This window comes from Eublepharis macularius, chromosome 3 (assembly GCF_028583425.1).
Source record: "Eublepharis macularius isolate TG4126 chromosome 3, MPM_Emac_v1.0, whole genome shotgun sequence".
Taxonomy (NCBI): Eukaryota; Metazoa; Chordata; class Lepidosauria; order Squamata; family Eublepharidae; genus Eublepharis; species Eublepharis macularius.
This window is the reverse complement of record NC_072792.1, coordinates 55,445,693-55,467,754: the sequence shown is the minus strand read 5'-3', so window position 1 is coordinate 55,467,754 and position 22,062 is coordinate 55,445,693. Positions and strand designations below refer to the sequence as shown.

The 22,062-nt window shown below is 41.7% G+C and overlaps 1 protein-coding gene across 1 annotated transcript in view; it reads right to left on the bottom strand.

The window, feature by feature from the left end:
* Positions 1-22,062, bottom strand: part of GABRA5 (gamma-aminobutyric acid type A receptor subunit alpha5) — a 99,953-nt gene that overhangs the window by 48,829 nt on the left and 29,062 nt on the right. The window contains exons 3-5 of the mRNA XM_054973729.1: positions 19,638-19,705; positions 19,089-19,309; positions 3,401-3,483 (exon numbers count right to left, since the gene is read on the bottom strand). Coding sequence (XP_054829704.1) covers positions 3,401-3,483; positions 19,089-19,309; positions 19,638-19,705 — 372 coding nt within the window. The remainder of the gene's footprint in view (positions 1-3,400; positions 3,484-19,088; positions 19,310-19,637; positions 19,706-22,062) is intronic.

Sequence of the window (22,062 nt, the reverse complement as noted above, 5' to 3'; positions counted from 1 at the left end):
ACAAAATGACAAGAAAACTGAAAGATCTGGATCCAGGAGAATATTTTGCAGACTGGGGGAAACTGAAACAATATTTAGAAAAAAAATGAGATGTGAAAGGAGGACTGTGGCAGTTTGCGAATTATTAATTTGTGATTTTATAAAGGGGAGAGAGAAGTAACTTTACCATTAATGGGGAAATTTAGTCATTAATTAATCTAAGCTAACACTATTATTAAGAAGATTGTATTAAAAATAGATAGGTTAAACAGTTAGGAATAGAATGGATATATTAGAGAATCTGAGATACAGAATAATTTGAACATGCTTAGAATAAGGGATACAATATATATAAGATTTAGAAGAATATAGTTAAAAATGATTTAAACGATAAGACGGGTTAAGGGTTGGAAAGCTGTTGGAAGTCAATAAGGAGGGGGGGAAAGGGTGGGGGTTGTTATAATTTAGGTAATATGGGGAATTTATGTAAAATTTATGTACTCACCAATAAATTTTTTTTAAAAAAAAAATCAGTTCTTGCTGGGAGACCCATCATCACCATTACATCTTCAGTGGGTTGCCAAGCTGGACATGATCCACAACTGAGGCCTTGTAGACAGTGCCAAATAACATGATAGTAAGTGTGATGTTGTGGATACACTGTTGGGCTTGGATGTGATAAACCCCACTTCGGCATGAAACAACTGATTCACCACTCACCTCTTAGAGGAAGTACCGGGACAGGATTCAATCCAACATGTGAGTTCAAGTGTGCAAAGAAACCTTATGATTCCTGCATTCTGGACTGCTAAGTCCATTAGATCAGGTCAACAGCCTGTTTACAAGCCAGAGATCCATGCCTGGTTGTACACTGTCTCAGAATGCTAACGTTATACACACAGAGAATCTGGCTCTAATTTAAATGAGACATCTATATGTAACTCTGTCTGCATACCTATATATGCGGCCCTAATCTATTTGATGGAAGGATGTGAGACAAATAATTGCAAGTCATATCTTAATACTTAGACAAATTAAAGGAAAGTTGCAGCACACACGCCAAGAGACAGTGTCAGCATATAGTAACATCAATTGCTCCTTCAAGATCAATACTGTCTACTCAGACTGGCAGCAGCTCTCCAGGATCTCCAGAAGAGGTCTTTCACCTCATCTATTACTTCACCTTTTTAACTGAAGGTGGTGAGAATTGAACCTGGGACCTTCTGCATGCAAAGCACATGCTCTGCCACTGAGCCACAGCTCCTCCATGAGCAGCAAAATGCAATGTAACTGTGGCATCACTCATGCTGATCTCCCCCTGGAGGCTCAAATCTTACTTTCTCCTAGAGCAAACTATACTCCTCAGAACAGGAGGGAGGTGAGGAGAGCTGACAAGTCTAGCAGAGGAATAGGGATAGAAAAAATCTGGCTGCATCACTTTTGGTAGCTGTGGAATTGTTCAAGGGCCATGCTTGTTTTCCTGATTGCAACTTACAATCCTCTATGTGTGTGCTGTTTCACTTATTCGTAGCCACCTTTGTGAATTCTGGCAAATGAGAAAGAGTAGGTTATATGCATAGAATGTTAGGACCTGGAATATCGTACCAAGCCTTCTTCCCACACTCCCCCACCCCAATGCTTTAAGCCTGACCCTTATGTACGATGTATAGGAATTCAACTTGTGCTATGTTCCTGAGAAAAAGCAGGTGGATTGTGTGTCTCTTGAGAAATAATTCAATGAATGTTTATGTCTGTGTTGAAATGCTATCCATACCGCATGGCAGAGCACTGCATAATAGTACACATGTTGTGGAGAAATGCTTTTTATTTGTAGATGCAGACTGTATCAAAACCTTTACCTCCCAGTTTTAAAAGTGTCTCTTACCTGAGAACAGGTAGGAGTGGGAAGGGAAAGGCAGAAGCTTTCTGAGCTGCACCCAGCCCTGGGTTTTAGTTATGCTGATGTGGCCAGAAGGCTTTCTGCCAGAAGGCTACCCTTCCAGGAGTGACGGGTGGGACGGAGGACTAAAATGCCAGAAATGTTTCTCCCTGGAACCTCCAGAAAAAGCCTCTCTGACCTGCACCTTTGACCTGCTTAAGGAGTAGGCAAAGGGAGAGAATAAAACCTCCTGGCATGGGGAGGAGGGCCTCTTTGGCTGATCTGAGCTGGAGCTGAAGGAGCTGAGATCTGGCTTCTTGCATGCAGTGGCCTTTGGCCATATGGACGCTGGAGGCCTGAACCATGAAAGGTATGAGGACATCTCAATATGCTGGAACTTTCCAAGATAGCCTGCCTAAACAGAAACTCTAAGATTATAAAGACAGGGATAAAGGAATTGTTCTTTTACACATTTCGTTTTGAGTTCCCTTGCTTGCTTTAGTGTTGTGCTTAAGTGTGAGCATGAACATTTTCCTTTTCTTTAATAAATGCTTTTTAAATTCTTAAATGCTGGTAGCTGTTCTCTGCACCACATAAGACTCCCACTGCTCAACCATACTACGTACCACAGTTACCATGAGAAGGGGGTCTGTTGGCAATTAGCTGATCTCCAGTGGTGCACAAGTGTAGCAAACAGTTCCTGCAGTATCCAGGTGCTGGGTAGCAGGAGACTGAGCACAGGGCAGGGCTCAGAGTGGCAAACCTGCACAGGAGAAGTGGGGAGTCTTGATGCTCCCTATAGGCAGTTCCCAGAAAGGCCAAGTGGTGGCAGCAGGTACAAGAGAGAAGGAGTGAAAGCCCCTCTGAGGGTTGTGGGGCACCACATGGGTGGCGTGTGCCATATGGAAACTTGGACTACCACTAGTTAGCCCCAGACACCTCAGAGGGCAATAAGGGCCAATGCTCAGGGGTCAGTGAGGTGTTCCACCACACATGTAAATACTGTTCTAGCACAATTCGAAACTTAACAGAATTACCATTTTCACTAAACTATAAAATCCCCAGCCACCATCATTGGCCTTGTTCTACTTACAGCTCATAATGAATGTGAGCCACTGGTGTATTCTACTTATGAAATAAAATATATCCCCCAAAACATTTTCTTACACTCGTTATAAGCGTGGAGACACAAGAAGCAATGCACATGATATATGCCACAGGCAGCCATTAATGCCTTTTACTCTTTCCATTACCCGACAAAAGATCCCAAATCACCGTCCAGTATAACAACTGTGATTCAGTACACTTTTCATTAGTTGGATCCATTCTACTGGTTCATGCAAAGTAATTGAATTATACTAACGGAGCCACTGAGATGATTGCCACTGGGATTTTATGAACACAGCCATAGTCATGCTGTCTTGCTCAGCAACAGAGCAGAAACTGGTTTGAGCCAGAGAACATTCCCATTCCAGTTCCTGACCACACAAGCCCAATAAAAATATTATTCCTAGAGCTGACCTGCAGGACTGCAACACTTACAGCTTCCAAATTTTAACGGACAAGAATGGGCATCCATAGGGAAATCTTCAAGCTGCATGGGACATTCTGCAGAGATTGTCAATCTGGCAGAAGGAGAAAGAAAGATAAATCAAGTATTTTTATTTACAGAGAAGGAAGACAGAAATGCAGCAATGTTTATAAATTTATTCTCTAGATTCTTAAATGATTTCTGGGTTACCAACAAAAGATTAGACATCAATTATTGAGTTTTTAAAAAATTCTGCATGATGAGTAATTTTCTTACTATCTTAATTTCAGCAGGTGAGAGAGCAATTTTTCATTAATCAGTAGCATGAATAACACAAAAAAGGAGACATTTAGGAAAGAATTCTGTTATTTTCTTTTCATATATAATCTCTTTCCACTCCACAAATATCTATAATACTTCTGGTAATGATGTATTACCTCTGCATTAAAAAGAGCCTTTAACTAAGACTATATTAAAAATCAGCTATTTGAAAAGCATACGTGGCCAGGTTCCCAAATCATGAACTTAATTAAGTTGCATCTGTCAGTCCATTATATAGGTTGTACGTGTGTGGGGGTGGTGGGGGTGGTATTGTAGATGGCCTTTATTTGTGTTTTTGGGTTCCTCTTTTCTAATCATTTTAAACGGGATGAATTTTTTAGGCCGCTCTTGGCCTCACCTAAACACAAGAAGCTGTCTGACACTGAATCAGACTACTGGCCTATCAAGTCCAATTTTTTCTTCTCTGACTGCCATTTGCTAACCGGGTTCTCAGGCAGTGGTCTCTCACATCTATTACTACCTGGTCCTTTCAACTGGAATTGGTGGCGAGACTGAACCTGCAGCCTTCTGAATTCAAACCAAACGCACCTCCGCTAAGCCACAGACCCTTAGACAAAAGGGAAAATACAGTACTGATGTCATTATTTCTCACAGGATTTATCTGTTCCACTCTGTTCCTTCATCTCTTCCTACTACTTGTGCAACACGGGAACAAGTCACAAAGAAATATTCTACGTCAGCAATGCACAAACAGACATTAAAAAAATGAGGTGAATCAAGTGTCTCTAACCTTCAGGAAAGGTTTATAACAAGGTAAAATGTTTTTTGAAATATTACGGGTATATTCAGACTTGTTGGTTAGGTACAATAAAGTCTCATTAACTGAGGCACAATTCATATAAATTGCACATATAAAAGAGATGCAAGACAATAATGATATCATGGATTGGATGGATCCAGACTAAATTTTCCAGTGGCAGAAGGGAATCCCTCCCCAACCATAATGCAGCCCAGTGATCTCCATAAAATCCTACTCCTGAGGCATATGGGACCCTGAGGAATGACATTATGGAGAGCTGAAGAGGGAATTGTTGGAAATTGTCAATTTAGCCTGGATCCGAAACACTGTGTAACTCCTGACACCTCCTTATTGTTCTTTCTATGAGTCTATTCTTATCATCTCCACCGTGCATATCCATGCAATTGATAACATGCAATTTAATCCTATAAATAAGTCTGATGATGATACAACATTTGTACAACAATGTCAAAGAGAAGCAAATCCTAATCATAGCATTTGGTCAACACAGTTAAGACAACAGAATTCAAAGGCAAATGCTGGCACATTTCCAAGGCCTGGGGCTACGTTATAACAAAGATATAAACAAACTAAATGTAAATGGTGGAGAGCATTTTAACTAAATCCACATACAGGATTTTCTCAAGTAAATATTCGCATAACAGAACAAAATCTTAAAGACCCAATCCAATTTGACTTTCTCAACATTATACCAGTGGCTGGATTACGCGCCCAATTTGTATTTAACAATGCATGCCTGCTTAGAATCCAAGAAATTCTATGAAGTCCTCATATAGGAATTCTAAAAAGCAATCATCCCCTGCTTTTATATTATCCCTTAATTTCTGTGATAGAAGGAAAGTCAGCTCATTGTTCAAAGGAAACTATATCATTTTTTCACTCCACTTTCCTTTAATTTAATTCTTTCTTAGAATTTAAAGAACTTCAGCAGTACAGAACCCGGTATTATGTGTATTCCTCCGTATGGAGCTGATCCCCACCTATTTAGCCTAGCTCTTTTCTAACTTTCCATTGCTCATACTTCACAGTTGCTTTATATTTTGTGTTGTGGGTGGGCATCAGCCTAGTGTAGTTTAGGCAAGCCAGGAATCTGAATCTTCTATTAATTTCCTACCCACAGTTACAGTCTGCAAATTTCCGCTCAGGAAAATGGGCTCATTTCTACTTCGTTACTGCAGAGCTGTGATGAGGCTTAATTACTATTTGTATGTTTTCGTGAAGTGCTTTCAAAACCTCAAATGGCAGGAGCTGCAGAAGTGCAAAGCATTGTTCTCTTTATTGTTAGCAGGTGCCTCCTTCAGCACAGTGAGTTATTTAACACTGCCATTACAGAGGACTTCTATTATGACTGCTGAGTAAAATCTATCCTATCGATGTAGAAGGGGAAACAAAACCACAGCAGACCCTATTAATGACCATCACAACTGGCTTAAAACCTCTTGAGGAAAGAATACATGAACAGGAACTTCATCCACTCAGGAACCAGAACAGTAAAAGCTACATGAAAAAGACAGTTCCACATTCAGTTCTTCCTATCTCCTTGTGTCATATGACTGCACAACTGCATGCAATTACAGGTCCCAGGTTCCCTCCCTCCCATCTCCAGTCAAAGGATTCCTGATAGCACAAGTCAGCAGAGATCTTTCTCTGTGACACTGGAAATGTACAGTTCATTTAATAATACAAACATCTGAAACTATAAAAATATAATTTATACATTATTTATTTACAAAATTTATATTCTGCCTTTCTGCTCTCATCAGGGCCACCAAGGCAGCTAACAGATTGAAATCATACATAACAAAAACACATTTTGAGAACCATTAAAACCAAACCAAACAAATCATTAAAACAATAAAAACCAGAGCTAAGTGCTTGCTTGGGTAGCACATATACTAAAAGGGCAACAAAAACCAAAGCTAAAATACACATACAAAAAACATAAAAACAACTTATCAAAACATACTACAGGAAGGAGAAACCACTGAAGGGAATGCCAGATGAAGCAAAACACTCTTCACCTGCTGGCGGAAGATGGCAACACAAGGGGAGAGACAGTGGAGAAATTCCAGAGTTTGGGTACAACTGAGAAGAACCTCTTGACACCCACCTAGCATATTTTCACACAGCCTTTGTAACTCAGTTTTATTGTAGCAACTGCATACTGTTTAGAATGTTAGGGGGTGAGGATCTATCAGGCCGCATATGTAAATGACCTTGAAAGGCTAGCCCAATCAGGGAAGAGTGGCTGAGCTGGCAGTGGGTGGGGGTGCAACCAGGCTGCAGCATGCCAGCCACACAGGGAAGCTGTATCCCTATGGGAAAACACATTTTACCCTTTTTTATCCCCTTAGGGGGAAAATTTCTTAAAATCCCTTCTTAGTGAGCCTCTACATAGCAAAAGGGATGTTCTCCCCAAATTTCACGTTTCTCGGTCCAGGGCTTTGGGCTGGGCATTGATGAGTCAGTCAGGAGAACGCTTGTCTTTATATATATAGATAAGCTTTCTGACGAAGAGAGCTGTGGTTCTTAAAAGCTTATGCTACAAAAAAGTTGGTTAGTCTTAAAGGTGCTACTGGACTCTACTATTTTGCTACTACAGACCAACATGGCTAACTCCTCTGGATCTGTAACTCAGTTGTTATCTATTGCTGTCCTGACTCTGTGTAAAGCAATGTGGAACTGGCAGATTCAAACAGCATTTACTTTTGTTTATGAACTGTAAGTACGTGAATAGCTGTAGCCATTTCAAACACAGCTGCTTTTGGGAGGCACAGTACACTTTTTTAAATGGTTCAAACCTTGGTACTATAGTGTCAATGCACTAATATGGTGATACCATACCATAGTACAATACCAAACCATTTGTGTCTGGGATGGCATAAACAAATCCACTAGCAACTGGCAGCTAAAACAGTTTTACAAATGTTATGTGAACAGGTCAGAAAGCAGCGGAACTCAAAACAGGGCCTCAGGAAATGACCATCATTACATAGAGTAACAAGGAAGCAAGTAGTCCTTCAGGTATGCTAGTCTCAAAATCCATGTAGGGCTTTACTGGTCAACACTACCACCTTGAATTGTGCCCAGAAACATTTTGGGAGCCCGTGTAGCTGGGCCAAGACTGGAATATATGGACCATTAGTCACACTCCAGGCAACATTGTGGCTGCACCATTTCTCTGCCAACTGCAGTTTAAGAACACTTCTCAAGGGCTGTCTCATGGAGAATGCATTAAAGTAATCAACAAGCTCATAGTTTATCTAGCCCGCACAATATATTCTTTCAGATTATCCGCTCTGCAGATGATTTCTGTTAAAAAAATTAATATGCTCTGGCGTCAATCTTGTGTGCACACAATTAACAGTAAGACCAGCACTGGAACAAACACTTTCTGCAGGCACAGATTTCCCTGGAATGCACAGGCAAACCTCTACCTATTTTCCAGGCCCTGGAAAAACATCAATTGTTTACAGCAATATATAAACAGGAAACAAATACTTGTCATTTAATTCTTTCAATGTTTAATGTTTTACATCCCTTCCTGAAACCCTGAAGAGCCACCACCATCCAGACTAAACAGTACCTGGCTAGATGGAGCAAGGGTCTGACTTGGGATGAGACAATCTTATACGTTCAAGTCTCACTTGCTTAAATTCTGCCTTCGATACAACTCAAGGCTTAGAGCTCTGTCCAACTATACTATAAAATGAAAAGTCTACATGTTTGCAAAACATCCCTGCTAAATTCTGTTATCAGCATCTAGGTTTCCTTGGGATGAAATCTGGTTTTTTGTCAGTACAAAATGTTACTGATTCTGCAGGACACCTTTTATGGTGAAGACACAAAGAAGTTGTTGAGTACTGAGAAAGGCTCTCCATGAGAATTATGAAATCAGTAACAACCTGTTTCCTGTACACCCGCACACTGTACACTCTAAAAAATATTTACAAAAGAATCTATAGATGGCAACAGCGAAAATTGTTTTGTGCAAATTGACCTTGTACAAGTACATGAATATTCACCATAAATCTTCTGAAAGTATAAAATGGAGGCCACATATTTAGCCACCGCCCACTGAAATGTGATGGGGTTATTTTTTTATTGCTTAAGGTGTCATCATAGCATTCTCCCTTGTTCTCCACTAGCAAGGAGAAGAGCTTCCAGACTTTTTGGCTTATGGGTTCAAATGCAAAGCAGGTGAATAGAGGAAAGGGATCTTCACAGTCACTTCTGATGAGGCACTACAAAAACATACAGAATCACAGGGAGCAGCAACATGTTGCAAACCCTTTGAAAATGTTCCATTGAACTTAATGGACCTGTCTACATATACATATATGTATGTTCTTGGAAATAGCACATGAGACTATGAATGAAATAATATTTGGTTTTTTCTTTATATCCTTAAAACTATGGTTTAAAAAATGCTAGATTCTCTTCACTGAGCCTTTTTAACTTTTGCTGACATGGAAACGGAATATTAACCATTGCATTAAGCAAGTCATATTTCAGTTAACTAGACTGACAACTCTCTTCTATCCCATTTTACAATGTCTGACCAAGCTGTTTTCTGTCTCCCAAGAGCACCCAACTGTTTCTCCAGCAACCAACTGAGAACAATATATATGTTTTCAACTGTTTGCTGGAGTCATCATTTGGGTCTTATTGGTAGAAGCTTCTTTTAACTAGATTAACCTGATGTCCAGTGACACCTGAAAGACTAACAAAATTTATTCCAACAAACATTAGCCTTCATGAAGTAGAGTTCTTTTTATTAGACATATGAAGTGTATATCCTTGAAATTTATTTATATTTAGAACTAGAAGCACCAGGTGGACAGGTAGCAGGAGATGCTACAAAGAGAGGCCAGTTTGAATAAAAAAGGATCAGTTCATACAGAGCCATAAGGACTGCTCCCAGGGCTTTTTTTGAGCTGGAACGCCCTGGAATGGCATTCTGGAAGCTCAGGATATTTTAAAAATGGCCCAATCCGGCCATTTGGGGGCTGGATTGGGCCACTGTTGGATGGGGGAGGGCTCCCCTGCCCGGCACTGGCCCGATCTTGGATGTTTCGCCCACAATCCGGGCCTGTTTGGGGCCCTAAATAGGCCCAAAATGGCCAAAATGGTGCTGAAATGGCCTGGAATGGGGCCAAAACGGCCATGATCAGGCTGATGTCAGGCAGGGGAGGGTTCTCGCACCCAGCAGTGGCCCGTTCTGGGACGTTTCAGTGCCGATCTGGACTGTTTCGACGATTTTGGGCCCAAAATTTTGGGACCATTTTGGGCCCCAGTTACAGCCTAAAATGGCCCGGACCAGGGTTGAATCAGCCAGGATAGGGCCGGTGCCGAGTCGAGGAGAATTCCCCTGTCTGGTAGCGTCCCATTCCAGGCCATTTCGGCCCCAATCCGGGCGGTTTAACCCCCATCAGGGCAGAAACAGCCAGGAATGGACCAGTGCCAGGCTGGGGAGGGTTCCCCCACCTGGCAACGACCTGATCCAGGCCACTTAGGCCCTGATCCGGGCCATTACGGCATCATTTTGACCATTTTGGGCCCATTTAGGGCCCAAAACAGCCAGGATTGGGGATGAAATGGCTGGGATTGTGGCCGAAACTGCCAGGATTGGGCCAGTGCAGAGTGGCGGAGGGTTCTTCTGCCTGGCAGTGGCCCTTCCAGGCCAGTTCAGCCCCTATCCGGGCCGTTTGGGAGCTGTTCTGGCCATTTTGTGCCCATTTAGAGCCCAAAATGGCCAGGATAGGGGCCGAAAGGGCCAGGATCAAAACACTGCCAGGTGCGGGAACCACCACCCCCAGCCCAGCAGCAGCCTGATCCTGGCCGTTTTGGATCTGATCCAGGCCATTTGGGGCCTGAATTGGGCCGAAAATGGCCGAAAGGGGCCAAAAACTCCACCCAGCAGCGGCCCGATCCTGGCCATTTAGGGCCAATTTTGGGCCCAATTCAGGCCCAAAATGGCCAGGATCAGGTCTCTGCTGGGCAGGGGAACACTTCCCCACCTGACAGCAGCCCAATCTTGGCCTTTTTACCCTCTTTTGGCCATTTTGGGCTCAATTTGGGCCCAAAGTGGCCATGACTGGGCCCAAAATGGCTGGGATTGGGCGTGTGCCAGGTGTGGGAACACTCCTCTGCCCAGCAACTGCCTGATCCTGGCCATTTTGGGCCCTTTTGGGCCCAATTGAGGCCCAAAATGGCTAGGATCAGGCCCAAAATAGCCAGGATCAGGCTGCTGCTTGGTGGGGGAGTGGTCTCCCGTGTGGCAGCAGTTCGTACCAGCCTGATCCAAGCCATTTCTGGCCTGTTTTGTCCTAAACTGGGCCCAGAACGGCCTGGATCAGTCCATTAACGGCCAGGTTCGGGCTGTTTCCCTACAGGGGGAGTGCTCTCCCATGTGGCAACAGCCTGTTCCAGGCTGATCTGGGCCGTTTTGGGCCCATTTGGGACCAAAATGGCCCAGATCCAGCCACTGCCGGCCAGGCGAGTGCTCCCCTGTGGTGAAGCGGCCTGTGGTGAAGCACAGGAGCACTCCCAGGGCAGGCACGCCTGCATGATGATGTCACTTCCCGGAAATGACATCATCATGCAGTCCCAGGAGCGCACATGTATTGAGAGGCGCACCATCTCCTCCCAGGAGTTGCCCCAGATGAGAGTTTTCCCACCTCTTTCTCCAGAAAAAAGCCCTGACTGCTCCTAACTATAATGGACAGGCAGAGAAGGATAAACATAAAATCTAATCAAGGAGGGTACAATATGAAAATGATGAGCAGAACTAATTAATAATAGTGAAAGTGTTTTATCTCACAGATTCCCCCACTACCACTTCCCACAATTACATCAGGTACTATTAAAAAAAACTAGCAAAAAACTGCAAAAAACCTGCTGATTAAAGACAAGAGCTTCAGTGGATGCAGCTATTTCTGAGAACAATGGCTCTGCTTTTGAAGTGCAGCTGAGCTGGCCACCCTTGCACCCTCCAAGGGATTGCACAGCTGTGCATGGGAAACATCTGGCACGCTAGTTCTTATGCTAGTTTGTGTCTCTACAGAAAACCAACCAGATTTTGTTAAAACCAGATTTAAAATTAAGAGGAATTAGCTAAGTATCTAGCACCTTATCATACACGTAAGATTGATTGCACTTATGTGGGAAATGCACTGAGCCGACCTTTTTCATGTGTATTGAAGTTGTTCAAACCTCCAGAGGTTTGGGGGGGGGGATTGAATTGATAACTAAGCAAAAATTATATATTGTGACTCTAAACATTCTGCTTGATCCTTATGGAAAAATCTCAGAATAATATGATACAGAATCTTTTGACTATGGCAAAAGTTTTAATTGCCAAGTACCAGCAAAGAGCAGATGGACTTTTTCTTTCAGATGTTTAATTGGAGTTTAGAATATAGCAAGACAGTCAAAGTAAGCAAACTGTTTCATTTAAGATACAACAATAAACAATAGGATACTTTCCTAGAAGTAGGTGTCCCTTCTGTGAATTTTGTGTGTGTTCAATACAACTCAAATATTATCATGTATTTACCTTACAGATCTTTTCTATTTAAGATTATTTGATTTTGCACGTATTTTAGTTTTCTAAATTCTGATTATTTGTATTTTTAAATAATAAAAAACTTGTAAGAGTAACATTAAAAGTTTTCAAAAGAGGAGATAAGTCACTGCCTCTTAAAATAGCTCCTTAATTGTACACTAATTCATTTTAATATGAAGTAAACATTCCAATGTCTGTAAATTTTCTATTAGAATTCTTTATGGGAGTTTAAACTGAAGTACACCTAATTCCCTTTATTATATACTTAAGCATTAACTATACAGGCTGAAGAGCTTTAATGGCTTATAAAGTGTTTTGTCTATAATTAGCACAGCTGTTAGTTTCCGTCAGTGTAACCAAAGGTGAAGCTGTGCTGCCATCAAGTGGATGTTATAAATATTACATAAAGCTTTAAGAGACCAGCTGTTGGATACACCTTTATCTCTGCAACAAGACAATTCACAGAAACTTAGGTAGATACAACACTCTTCTTTGCCAAATAACATGCATGGGCTGGTTGCTGTTTTTCTGTGTCATGGTTCAAAAAAACAACAACAGCTTACTGTATTTTGAATGACAAACACCTACACAGTTTTTACCAGGGTACTTTTCAAGCTTAGGTTGCTTCCTTAATCTGAAATTCAATGAATTATTGATATTTCCTTTGCATGCAATGAATGCTGTTTAATCACTGTACCTTAATCATAAATAACAAATGAAGCTTTTGCAAGATTTTTCATATCCCTTATTATGCTGCTGCTTAAATGTTAGGCAAAGCTGTAAAATAAATTGGCAGACCATGAAAACATAGAGCTATCCTTCTTAGCACTTGCCACAGTTTTATTCTTTGTGGAAGCACCTATTTCCAAATTTAGACACAGACAATACTCCCCTCTAGGGGCAGAAAATAAAATACAACCTTAAATTCATACCACCAGCTTGTATTATTCTTGTCAGAAATCAAGTGACTAAATAAAACTAATCACATACCATTCATTCAGATTTTTCCTCTACGTATGCACTGGGTCTGCTGTTCCTTTCAAACAAACCTGCAGCCCAATCTTAAACATGTTTCTAGCTACATTTTATCATTTAATACATTTTAGTATTAAATACACAGGGGTATTTAATACTAAAAAGCAGAGTAAACCTATTTTTTATAAACGTGCATTAACTTCCAGTAAGTAAAGTAGAGTTCAAGATTGCAGCCATCATGCCTTGCATCTTACATAAGGCTTATAGACTGGCTTGTATTTGCGGCAGCCCTTAAGTAACAACATGTGCCCAGCGGCAGCCTGAACCTATGAATAAGCTGGTTCAGATGAAGCACTTCCATGTGCCCTCAAGCATCATGCTTTTCAATGGAGCCAGCTCATGCACTCAGCTTTGAGTCACTGAGGGTTGCATAATCAAATGCTGAGGAATCAATGGTTGACAATGCAGCTGATAAGTGGTCTTATGACTATGCACCCCCCACACACTCACAACACTTTAAAAAAAATATTTTCCATCTGTTCAGAAAAGGCAACAACAAAAATTTGATTTGTTTTTTTTTTTAAAGAATGCATTTCCCTGTAAAATTATTTTCTCTCCTCTCTGAGACATCTGGTCGTTGCATAATTTGCAGTCACAGCATCTAAGGCTGACTTTGCCTTAGAGAGTTAAGCTCCAGTGACACAACACTTAAGTGCTGCCCTCCCTCCCGAGGTGAGCTGTTGTGCTGCTTCTCCATTAAGAACCACTTGTCCAGAATGCAGGAGTGTACTGATGGCTGAATATAGTTGAGAGAGAATTCTTACCCAGTGGAATAGGCTACCTCAGGAAGAGAGGAGATTGCTGTCTTCAGAAGTATTTAGGAGGTGCTGAAAGGCTACTCGTTTGCTAGGCTTTAGATGGGTTGCAAACATTTTCTTGGGGAGGGTTTTTATAAAAATCATATTAGGTATGTTATAAGTTTGAATTTGTAAGCCACCTTGAGCAATAAGAAAATATGGGTATAATGTTTTAATTAATCAATAATTAATGATTTTTCTCCGGATCATCGCAACGATCAGTTATGAAGCATGCTGCACCCCAGAGTAGGCCTTTGGACTGAATCTGGCTCAGTGACTGGAAAAAATTTTCAGCCAGAACTGAAAGGCAACAGAACAACCCTCAGCTGACTCTTGAGTTATAGAAACATCCCCCCCCCCCCCCGTTCTTTGATGAGATATTCTCAAGCAGGACCAAAGCTATCTTTACGGCTTATGATTCTGATGTATTGATCTACACTCTCTGTCTCACACTTTGGAACCTAGCATTCTACAGCCTATCATGTATTTCCTAAAGGAGAAACAGTTTTTGGTTAACAAAAGGTGTCACAGGAATATCCATGATGAAAGAAGTGACTGTCTTGGCACAGTTCTGCTGAAGCATCACGATTATGCATCGCTAGGAACTTTCCCAGTCTAGCATCATTCACAGAAGATGTGAGAGACAAACAGCCTGATATATACTTCTTAGATCCTCATCTAATGGAAACTGATCTATGAAAACAGCTCCCACAAGCAAGCAACGTCTCATTCAGTTCAGCATCTGCATGAGTTGTGCTAACATTTCAAACCATTCAAGTTAACCAAGCTTGCAGGATTTTTATTCATTTACTTTTTATAACCTGCCTGTCTTACAATAGGGCCCCAAAGTAGCTTAGATTGTTCTCCTCTGTTGTGTGTGTGTGACTGGCCAAAGATCACCCAGCCACCTTCCATGGAAGACTGGAGATCTGAAGCTGGGTCTCCCAGATCCTAGCCCAACACTCTAACCGCTACATCACATTGCATCTTGGGTTTTTGGTGACAATTGTTGTTGCATTTGAGGACTGTTATGGGAAAAGGTGGGAGGTATATTATTTTAGCTCTTTGGAGGAAGATCTGAATATATATGAAATAAATAAATAACATTTAAGTGAATGAGACAGACCCAAGTTTTGCTAAATCCTTATGAACGATGGAGTAACAGATGAGATTTCCCCACTTCCTTTAATGTATTTTTCCAAAACATTGGTTTGCACTGCATTCCACCCTTTCTTAATTCAAATTTAAGGAGGTGAAAGGCTTTCAGCATAGGACATGTAAATGAGAACAAGCTTTTCCCCTCCAGCAGGTGGCTAGCTTAACACTCCCACCTCAACAGATAGAAACCAACCTATAAATCTTACAATACTCACCTGATTAAAATCTAATCAGGGCTTCTGCTGTTGATCCAGAGTTGTCAGTGCCTTTCCTATACATACAGTTTTAAGCAGGTGCTCAAGTGCGCCAGGCAGCTCCAGGTTTCCCCCAAACTCAAGTCTCCCCCAAACTATATTGTTCAGTGTTCTACTTAAGAAACAATTCAGCAACTGACACTTCAAGCAAAGCTGCTTATTGCACATTTTAGCGTAGTCTGGTGTGTTATGATTTAACATACCAGATTGCACTAAAACATACTATCAGCAGCATTGCTTAAAGTATCAGTTGCTGAACTTTATTTATTGAGATTGCAAGTGACAGAAGGAACACCTCAATTCTCCTTCATATTAAAAAAAACTTCCTTCCCTTTTTAAAAAACGAGTCCAAAATTTGGGCTCTATTGGGCAATCGCTGACATCCTAGGGAACATAGCAAAGTCCAAACAGTTCCCCCAATTCCCAATCCTTTTATAAGCCCCTGAATGTTGGCTCACAGCACCCTCCCCGCTGCATAAAACTTGCTTGGCTGCAAAAGTAGCTACAGGGGGAGTTTGTCTATGAGATTTTTATTACTCTCTGGCTAGTTGCAATTGTGTGCCAAAAACTAGAGATCCCATGTGGTTTTCTAGGGTTTCTCAGAACTTAGTACCTGTAGTTATCCCAGGTTCAAGAAGCATTGGAACATGTAGCCCACAAGACATGAAATGTCCATACAAAGTTGCTTCAAAGAACTACATTTTCCAGAGTCCCTGGCATTCAAGAGGAATAGAGGCCTTAAGCAGAAGCCTATCTATTAAGTACTGAGCCTTGTGCTCAATAGTGATTTCAGCCAGCAGTGATTTCAGCTCAGAGCAACATCTTTATTGACAGCTAGAACAGGCAGACAAAGCTCAACATGAGCCAAATATATACACACAAACCCTGCCCTGATAATAACCAACAACAACCAATAGTAATACGCACCCTAGAATACCATCATTTGCATTAACTATATATAATGTAACATATTTACAGAGCTGTGATTGGACGTTGTTGTACATAGTGGATTGGATACAGCCAGCAGAATATCTGCCAATAGGAACGAGGGCTTTAGGGGCCTAGGCTCAGACTAAAGCTCAGTCAGTACATAACACTCAATGAACCAACAGACTTGAGTGCCTTGCTAAACCATAACTCAACCCAATACATAACACTATCCATTAGTGACGTACATGAATTTCATAGGTGCATTGGTCTAACAAATGCTGATGATCTGTTTGGGTTCTTTCAGGGCCAAACTAGACAATATGGGCATCCCCACAGACACCCACCATTTTGAAGCAGTGAGCTCCCAGCTGCAAACTCCTTTAAACTAGCTGTGGAGGCCCAATTCTGGTCAGGACCACTACTCTATAGGAGGAGAAGGATCTCTTGCCTCCCACCCGCCCCCATGCCATTTTTCATACAATTGTCTCAACCAAAATTAGGCTCCTGCTGCGCAGTTTAAAAGAGTTCCTGGCTTGGAACTCGCTTCTTCAAAATGGGAGTGGGGGGAATCCCTGAGGCTGCTGTATCATCTAGTTCAACCCTCAGTTTGCAGCCTGATACACAGTTGCCCAACATGATTGATTGACTCTCAGGTACACTTCAACAGAAAAAAAGGTATCAGTACTGATGCCTGTTATTCATGGCTTTGGGGTTAGAAGTTGCTTTTTTCCCAACCGGGAACTCTGCTGGTTGCCCATTCTTTCGTTATCCTAAGAATGGTCTGCTGAAGTTTTCCCAATGGGTGGTCATAGTTAGGAGAGAGAATATCCTGATCATTGAGTCTACTGAGACAAGGTAGTATGGTCATTTTGTAAAGTGCTTTAGGACAGAAAAGGGTTCCACAATCTAAAAATCTCTGGGTTAAAAGAATTTGCAGTAAGTTAGGGATTTTATAACTCATTGCTACACATAACTTTGTTACCTGTACTTTCCCTTGACTCAAGGCCATTCATGACAAAGTGAACTAGTACTGCTTCCAGTACGAGTATTTGGCTCCTCTCCTATTCCCTTTGCTACCCTGTGAAAACTACCCAGCAAGTTCTTCTCTCTGCTTCCCTATCTTTAACCAGCATCCAGGCCTCTTATCCAACAACTGCCCTTATTAAGGGAATTTTAGCCTCACTATTGTTTGGATTTTTCTTTTGAACAGTCAGAAAACATGTAGGTATTGACAGGTACTGTCCATTCCTATGTCAATGACTCAGCTCGCTGGCTGATTATTGCTAATGGGTGTTTTAAGTTAGGAGTGATAATCGCCTGATAATACCCTCCATTCTAAAACCAGAGGGAGTTTACACAATCTGCACATCAGAAGATACTGAAATCAACTGGAGAAGCATTTATTGCTAAAAATGATGGCATACAAATCTGAGTTACATTTGCTGAAATAGTGAAATGGAGATTTAAGGTGGAAGTAATTTGGACAAATGCTAATATAACCAAAAATGTACATGTTCATTCATCCATCACTCCCCATTACTACAGGACATAGACTGAGAGAGGGAAAGGGTGGTAGCAAGGACATGACAGAGCATGCAAAACTCATTCTAAGAAAAGCCTTCCTCAGCCTTGGCAGATAAAAGCCCTGCTGGATAAAACAAGTAATCCACCTAGTTCAGCATATTGTTGTTGCCCACAGCAGCCGAGCAGTCGCCCTGGAGGGCCAACAAACAGAACACAGAGGCCTTCCTCTGATGTTGTCTCCTAGCACTTGTATTTGCTGCCTCCATGGATCCATTTAACCTCCTTTCGAGGCCATCTGTGCTTGTCTACTGACAGTGTATTCCACAATGGAATTGCCCATTAGGTTAAAAAGTGTTTCCTTTTATCTGTCCTATACCTATTGCCAGCAACTTCATTAAAGGTCATGCACCCAAGTTCTAGTACTATGTGAGAGGGCGAAGAAGCTCTCTCTATTCATTTTCTCCACTCTGTGCAGGATTTTATAAATCTCGAATATGCCCTCCCTGAGTGTCTTTTTTCTAAACCAAGAAGCACCAGTCCTAAACCAAAAAATCTCAAACCCCAAAGTCCCTCATTAGAAAAGTGCTCCAACTCTTCATATGTTCGTATATGGCATTGAAGTGTATTTACACTTTTCTGCTATCCTTTGAATCTGCGTTTGATCACACTCTTAATAGGATTCTTATTTTATCTTAATTATTACAGAGCATTTACTTGCAATGAGAATAAAATAATCAGATCATATGAGAGCTTATCTTCTGCCATCATCAACGCAAGTGATTCTACAGTACAACAGCAAGCCCTTCTAGTAACTCTAAGTCAAAAGAGAGCTTTGAAATTGTTCTAATTCACAAAGACTACAAACACAGCTTATGCTTGATCTGAAAAGGGCACTTGCTAAAATAAGGTCCCTTTCTACACCAGTTACAGTTTTAGCCTCTTGCCCTTTTTGGATTAAATGAGGACTGCAAAGAACCCCAGGCTTTGACTGTTCGAAATGTACCAAACCAATGACAAGCTCCACTTTCTGTCTTAGATAAAATCAGGTGATCTACAGCAAATACTTACAATGGGAGAGTACCAATCTGCTTGGGGTGGGGGTGGGGGGAAGAAGCCCGAGTCACCTGTTCTTCACAGAACACATTGCCTTTTAGCTTTCAGAAGCTGCACATTAATTGTTAGTTGTAAAGCATGATTATGCTTTCTACTTTCTTTTGATATTCTCATAAATATGTGCCAGAGATTTCTTCCTTGACTTTGCTGTGAAGATGCAGGATGCTATGAAGAGAGAACTATCATTATGAAAATGGAATCAGCAAGCAACAGGCTCACCTCATGGTGTACAGAAGAGTTCCGTCATCCTCAAGCCGCAGGAGTTTGTTCGGGGTGGTCATGTTGTGGGCGATAGATTTTTTGCCATTATGGAAAAAAGTGTCAGGAGTCCAGATCTTACTGGCCAGGAGATTGTTAAGAGGGAGGCGTTGCATTGGTCCTTTAAACCGAAGCCTTTCATCCTTCCAGCTTTGTCGGAAGAAAACATCAATTGTATATTCCTGGTATAAAACAGAGACAGTTGCATAAATATGATATTGCACAAGAAATTATCATTTTTCCAAGTTAGTCTAAGAATCATAAGAAGTTGTGGCATGTATCCAAGAATGGCACTTAAATCTCTGGAATAGGAGGGCAGCAAATTCCACCGATGCTCCTTTTCTACTGCAGACTCCCACATGGTCTCTATACTGTGTTTGAGGGTTTACTAATTCCCAGGAGCAATACGAGGGGAGAGCTCATCGGGCTGCAGCAGAAAAGTCCTGTTCCGGGAAGGTCATGGATGGTTTAATACACAGTTATAGTTAAAAACTGTACGTAACAACTTACCATTTCGGTATCTGACACTGGACCAAAACTGGTGACATAGATATCTGTTTTCACCTCAGTGATTCTCTCTGCAACAAAGCAATGTAAGCTGTGAATTAATGACTTCTCTGTTGCTGTAGTTATCAAGACTGGTCTGGGACTATTCAGTCCTGTATTAATGGTAAAACTAAAGAGGTTTGTGCCTGGTCTACACTTGGATAGGAGACCATTAGGAGCCCTTTTTAGGCCATCTGCAGTTTCCTAAAAGAAAAGTGTGATATAGTAGAAACATTACCACGTGTGCTTTTTATCTGTGGATGGAGATCAGCTCCTGCATGCTGCTAGCATCAAGGAAATGGGGTGAGTTTCCACCAATCATTGCCTCAGATAGGACAGCCAAAGGGGTGTAGAGGTTACAATGCTGGAATGTTCTGCCATAGAACTTATAGGGAGACTTTGGTTAATTACTATCTCTTAACCTAGCCAACCCCACAGATTTGTTGTAAGAATCAAAATGGGGAAGAGGGTTGCGTATACTATTCTGGCTCTTGGATAATAAATCTAATTAATAATTGTTTCTTGTATGAAGTACTTGCCTGGAAGAAAAAGAGACAGTAAATAACATTACTTGTCTTACACAACTACGTTATCAAAGGAAAACTGAAATCATCATATGAGCTTAGCCTCTTCTTATGGTCATTTCCAAGGTGCAATTTTCCTTGCCTCCTTTAGAGGGAATCCAAGTCTCGGTGCTGACAAAGGTATTTTTCAGAGGCCAATGACTAAGCTTGGTGCTGACAGCCTTGACCAGTTAGCCTGATTGCAGTAAAGAACCAATCAAACTATTGCAAACTATAAGCAAGCTCAGGCAGCATATAGCACACTTGGGTGCCTTGGAGAAGGAACATGTTTTATATCAAGATAAGAAAGCTGAGATAAGAAAATGGGCCAGTGTGTTTGGATATGGGTGGGGGGAGTGTAAGCAGTCAGCCCGGCCTTCACCAGTTGTACAGCAGTTTTCATATAGCTGTGTGTAGTATTAAAAGTGTACAAGCCTCTGGAGCTTAAAATGGCTACCATATAGCCACCAGAGAGCCTCTGTTGTTGCTACATCCTGCCCGGGAGCACCAGGCATGCAAGGAATGCTGCCCTGGAATGCAGAGTGACTGCGGCTTGATTGGATTCACTATCTCTCTGGCCCCGCCAGTGCCCAGAGCAACAAAGGCCTTGCAGAGTCATCCCCACTTAGCACATTCCTTTCCCTCCTTCCGTGATGAGATCTCCTGTCCATGATTGAAGAGCTAATCAAATGACATTCATAAGTATATACAGTCGTTCCTGGAACAGTGCATTCCCCACCTAAATTCATTAACTTAGCTCTGGTGGACTTCTTCAGCAAACTATCCTTTTTGTGCAGCTCTAGAACTAGTTTTACATTTGTATTCACTCACCCCGACAGCTACCAATCAAAGCGCTCAAGCCTTTTGTCTAACCCAGGAATAAACCGTTAGAGCCTTTGTTCTAATGGCTAGGTGGGCTCTTCCACCTCAGGGCATAGTTTACCTATAAAGGTAAACCCTGCCCCCATTCAAATCGTGCAAGCTTTCTGGCTTCTCCCTTAGGGTCACTTCCCTAAGCCTCTTGCTCTCTTGGCCGAGGATGCTGGCATTCGAAGCTACTCTCTTCCTCCATGGACTGGACCCCTTCTCCAGGATAAGTAGATATATTTACTCTCTCTTGCTATTCCCAATTTCTGGCTACATTTCCTAGGACTCTGTGTGTGTGTGTAATCATTTTCCCCAGTAATTTGCGTGTATGTGCATAAAGTTTGTGTGTTCAATAAAAGTTATTGTTTGATATTAAGCACCAAACTCGCTGTTCTATTGTCGGAAGGGACCTGGTATACAAAGGCGATAGATCCCAGTTACCGCCTCTCGCACAGCCGTCTTCCTTGCTTGTTAATTCCCGCCCCCCCCCCCCCAAATCATATTTATGCAAGGAGACCACTTCAGGTAACAGGAGTAGCCTGGCTATTTCTGTGGAGGGCTGAATAAATCTTACATATGTATGTATGTGCCGTCAAGTCACAACTGACTTATGGCAACCCCTGCTGGGGCTTTCAAGGCAAGTGAGAAGCAGAGATGGTTTGCCGTTGCCTTCCTCTGCAGAGTCTTCCTTGGCAGTCTCTCATCCAAGTACCAACTCTGCTTAGCTTCCCAGATCTGACGAGATCAGGCTATACCTTCCATCTTGAAGAAATCTTAGGATTATAAATATTAGTTTATAAAATATGAGACTATAAAGTTTAGTCACTGATTCATCATCACAACTACAAGAAGGGTCCCTTTGCTGGAGAGAAAGTCCTGCACATAGCAGCTGACTGAAACTGATAATGTAACCACTGGTTCTGTAAATGAATTCTAATGTTTAACATTACAAACTGTCT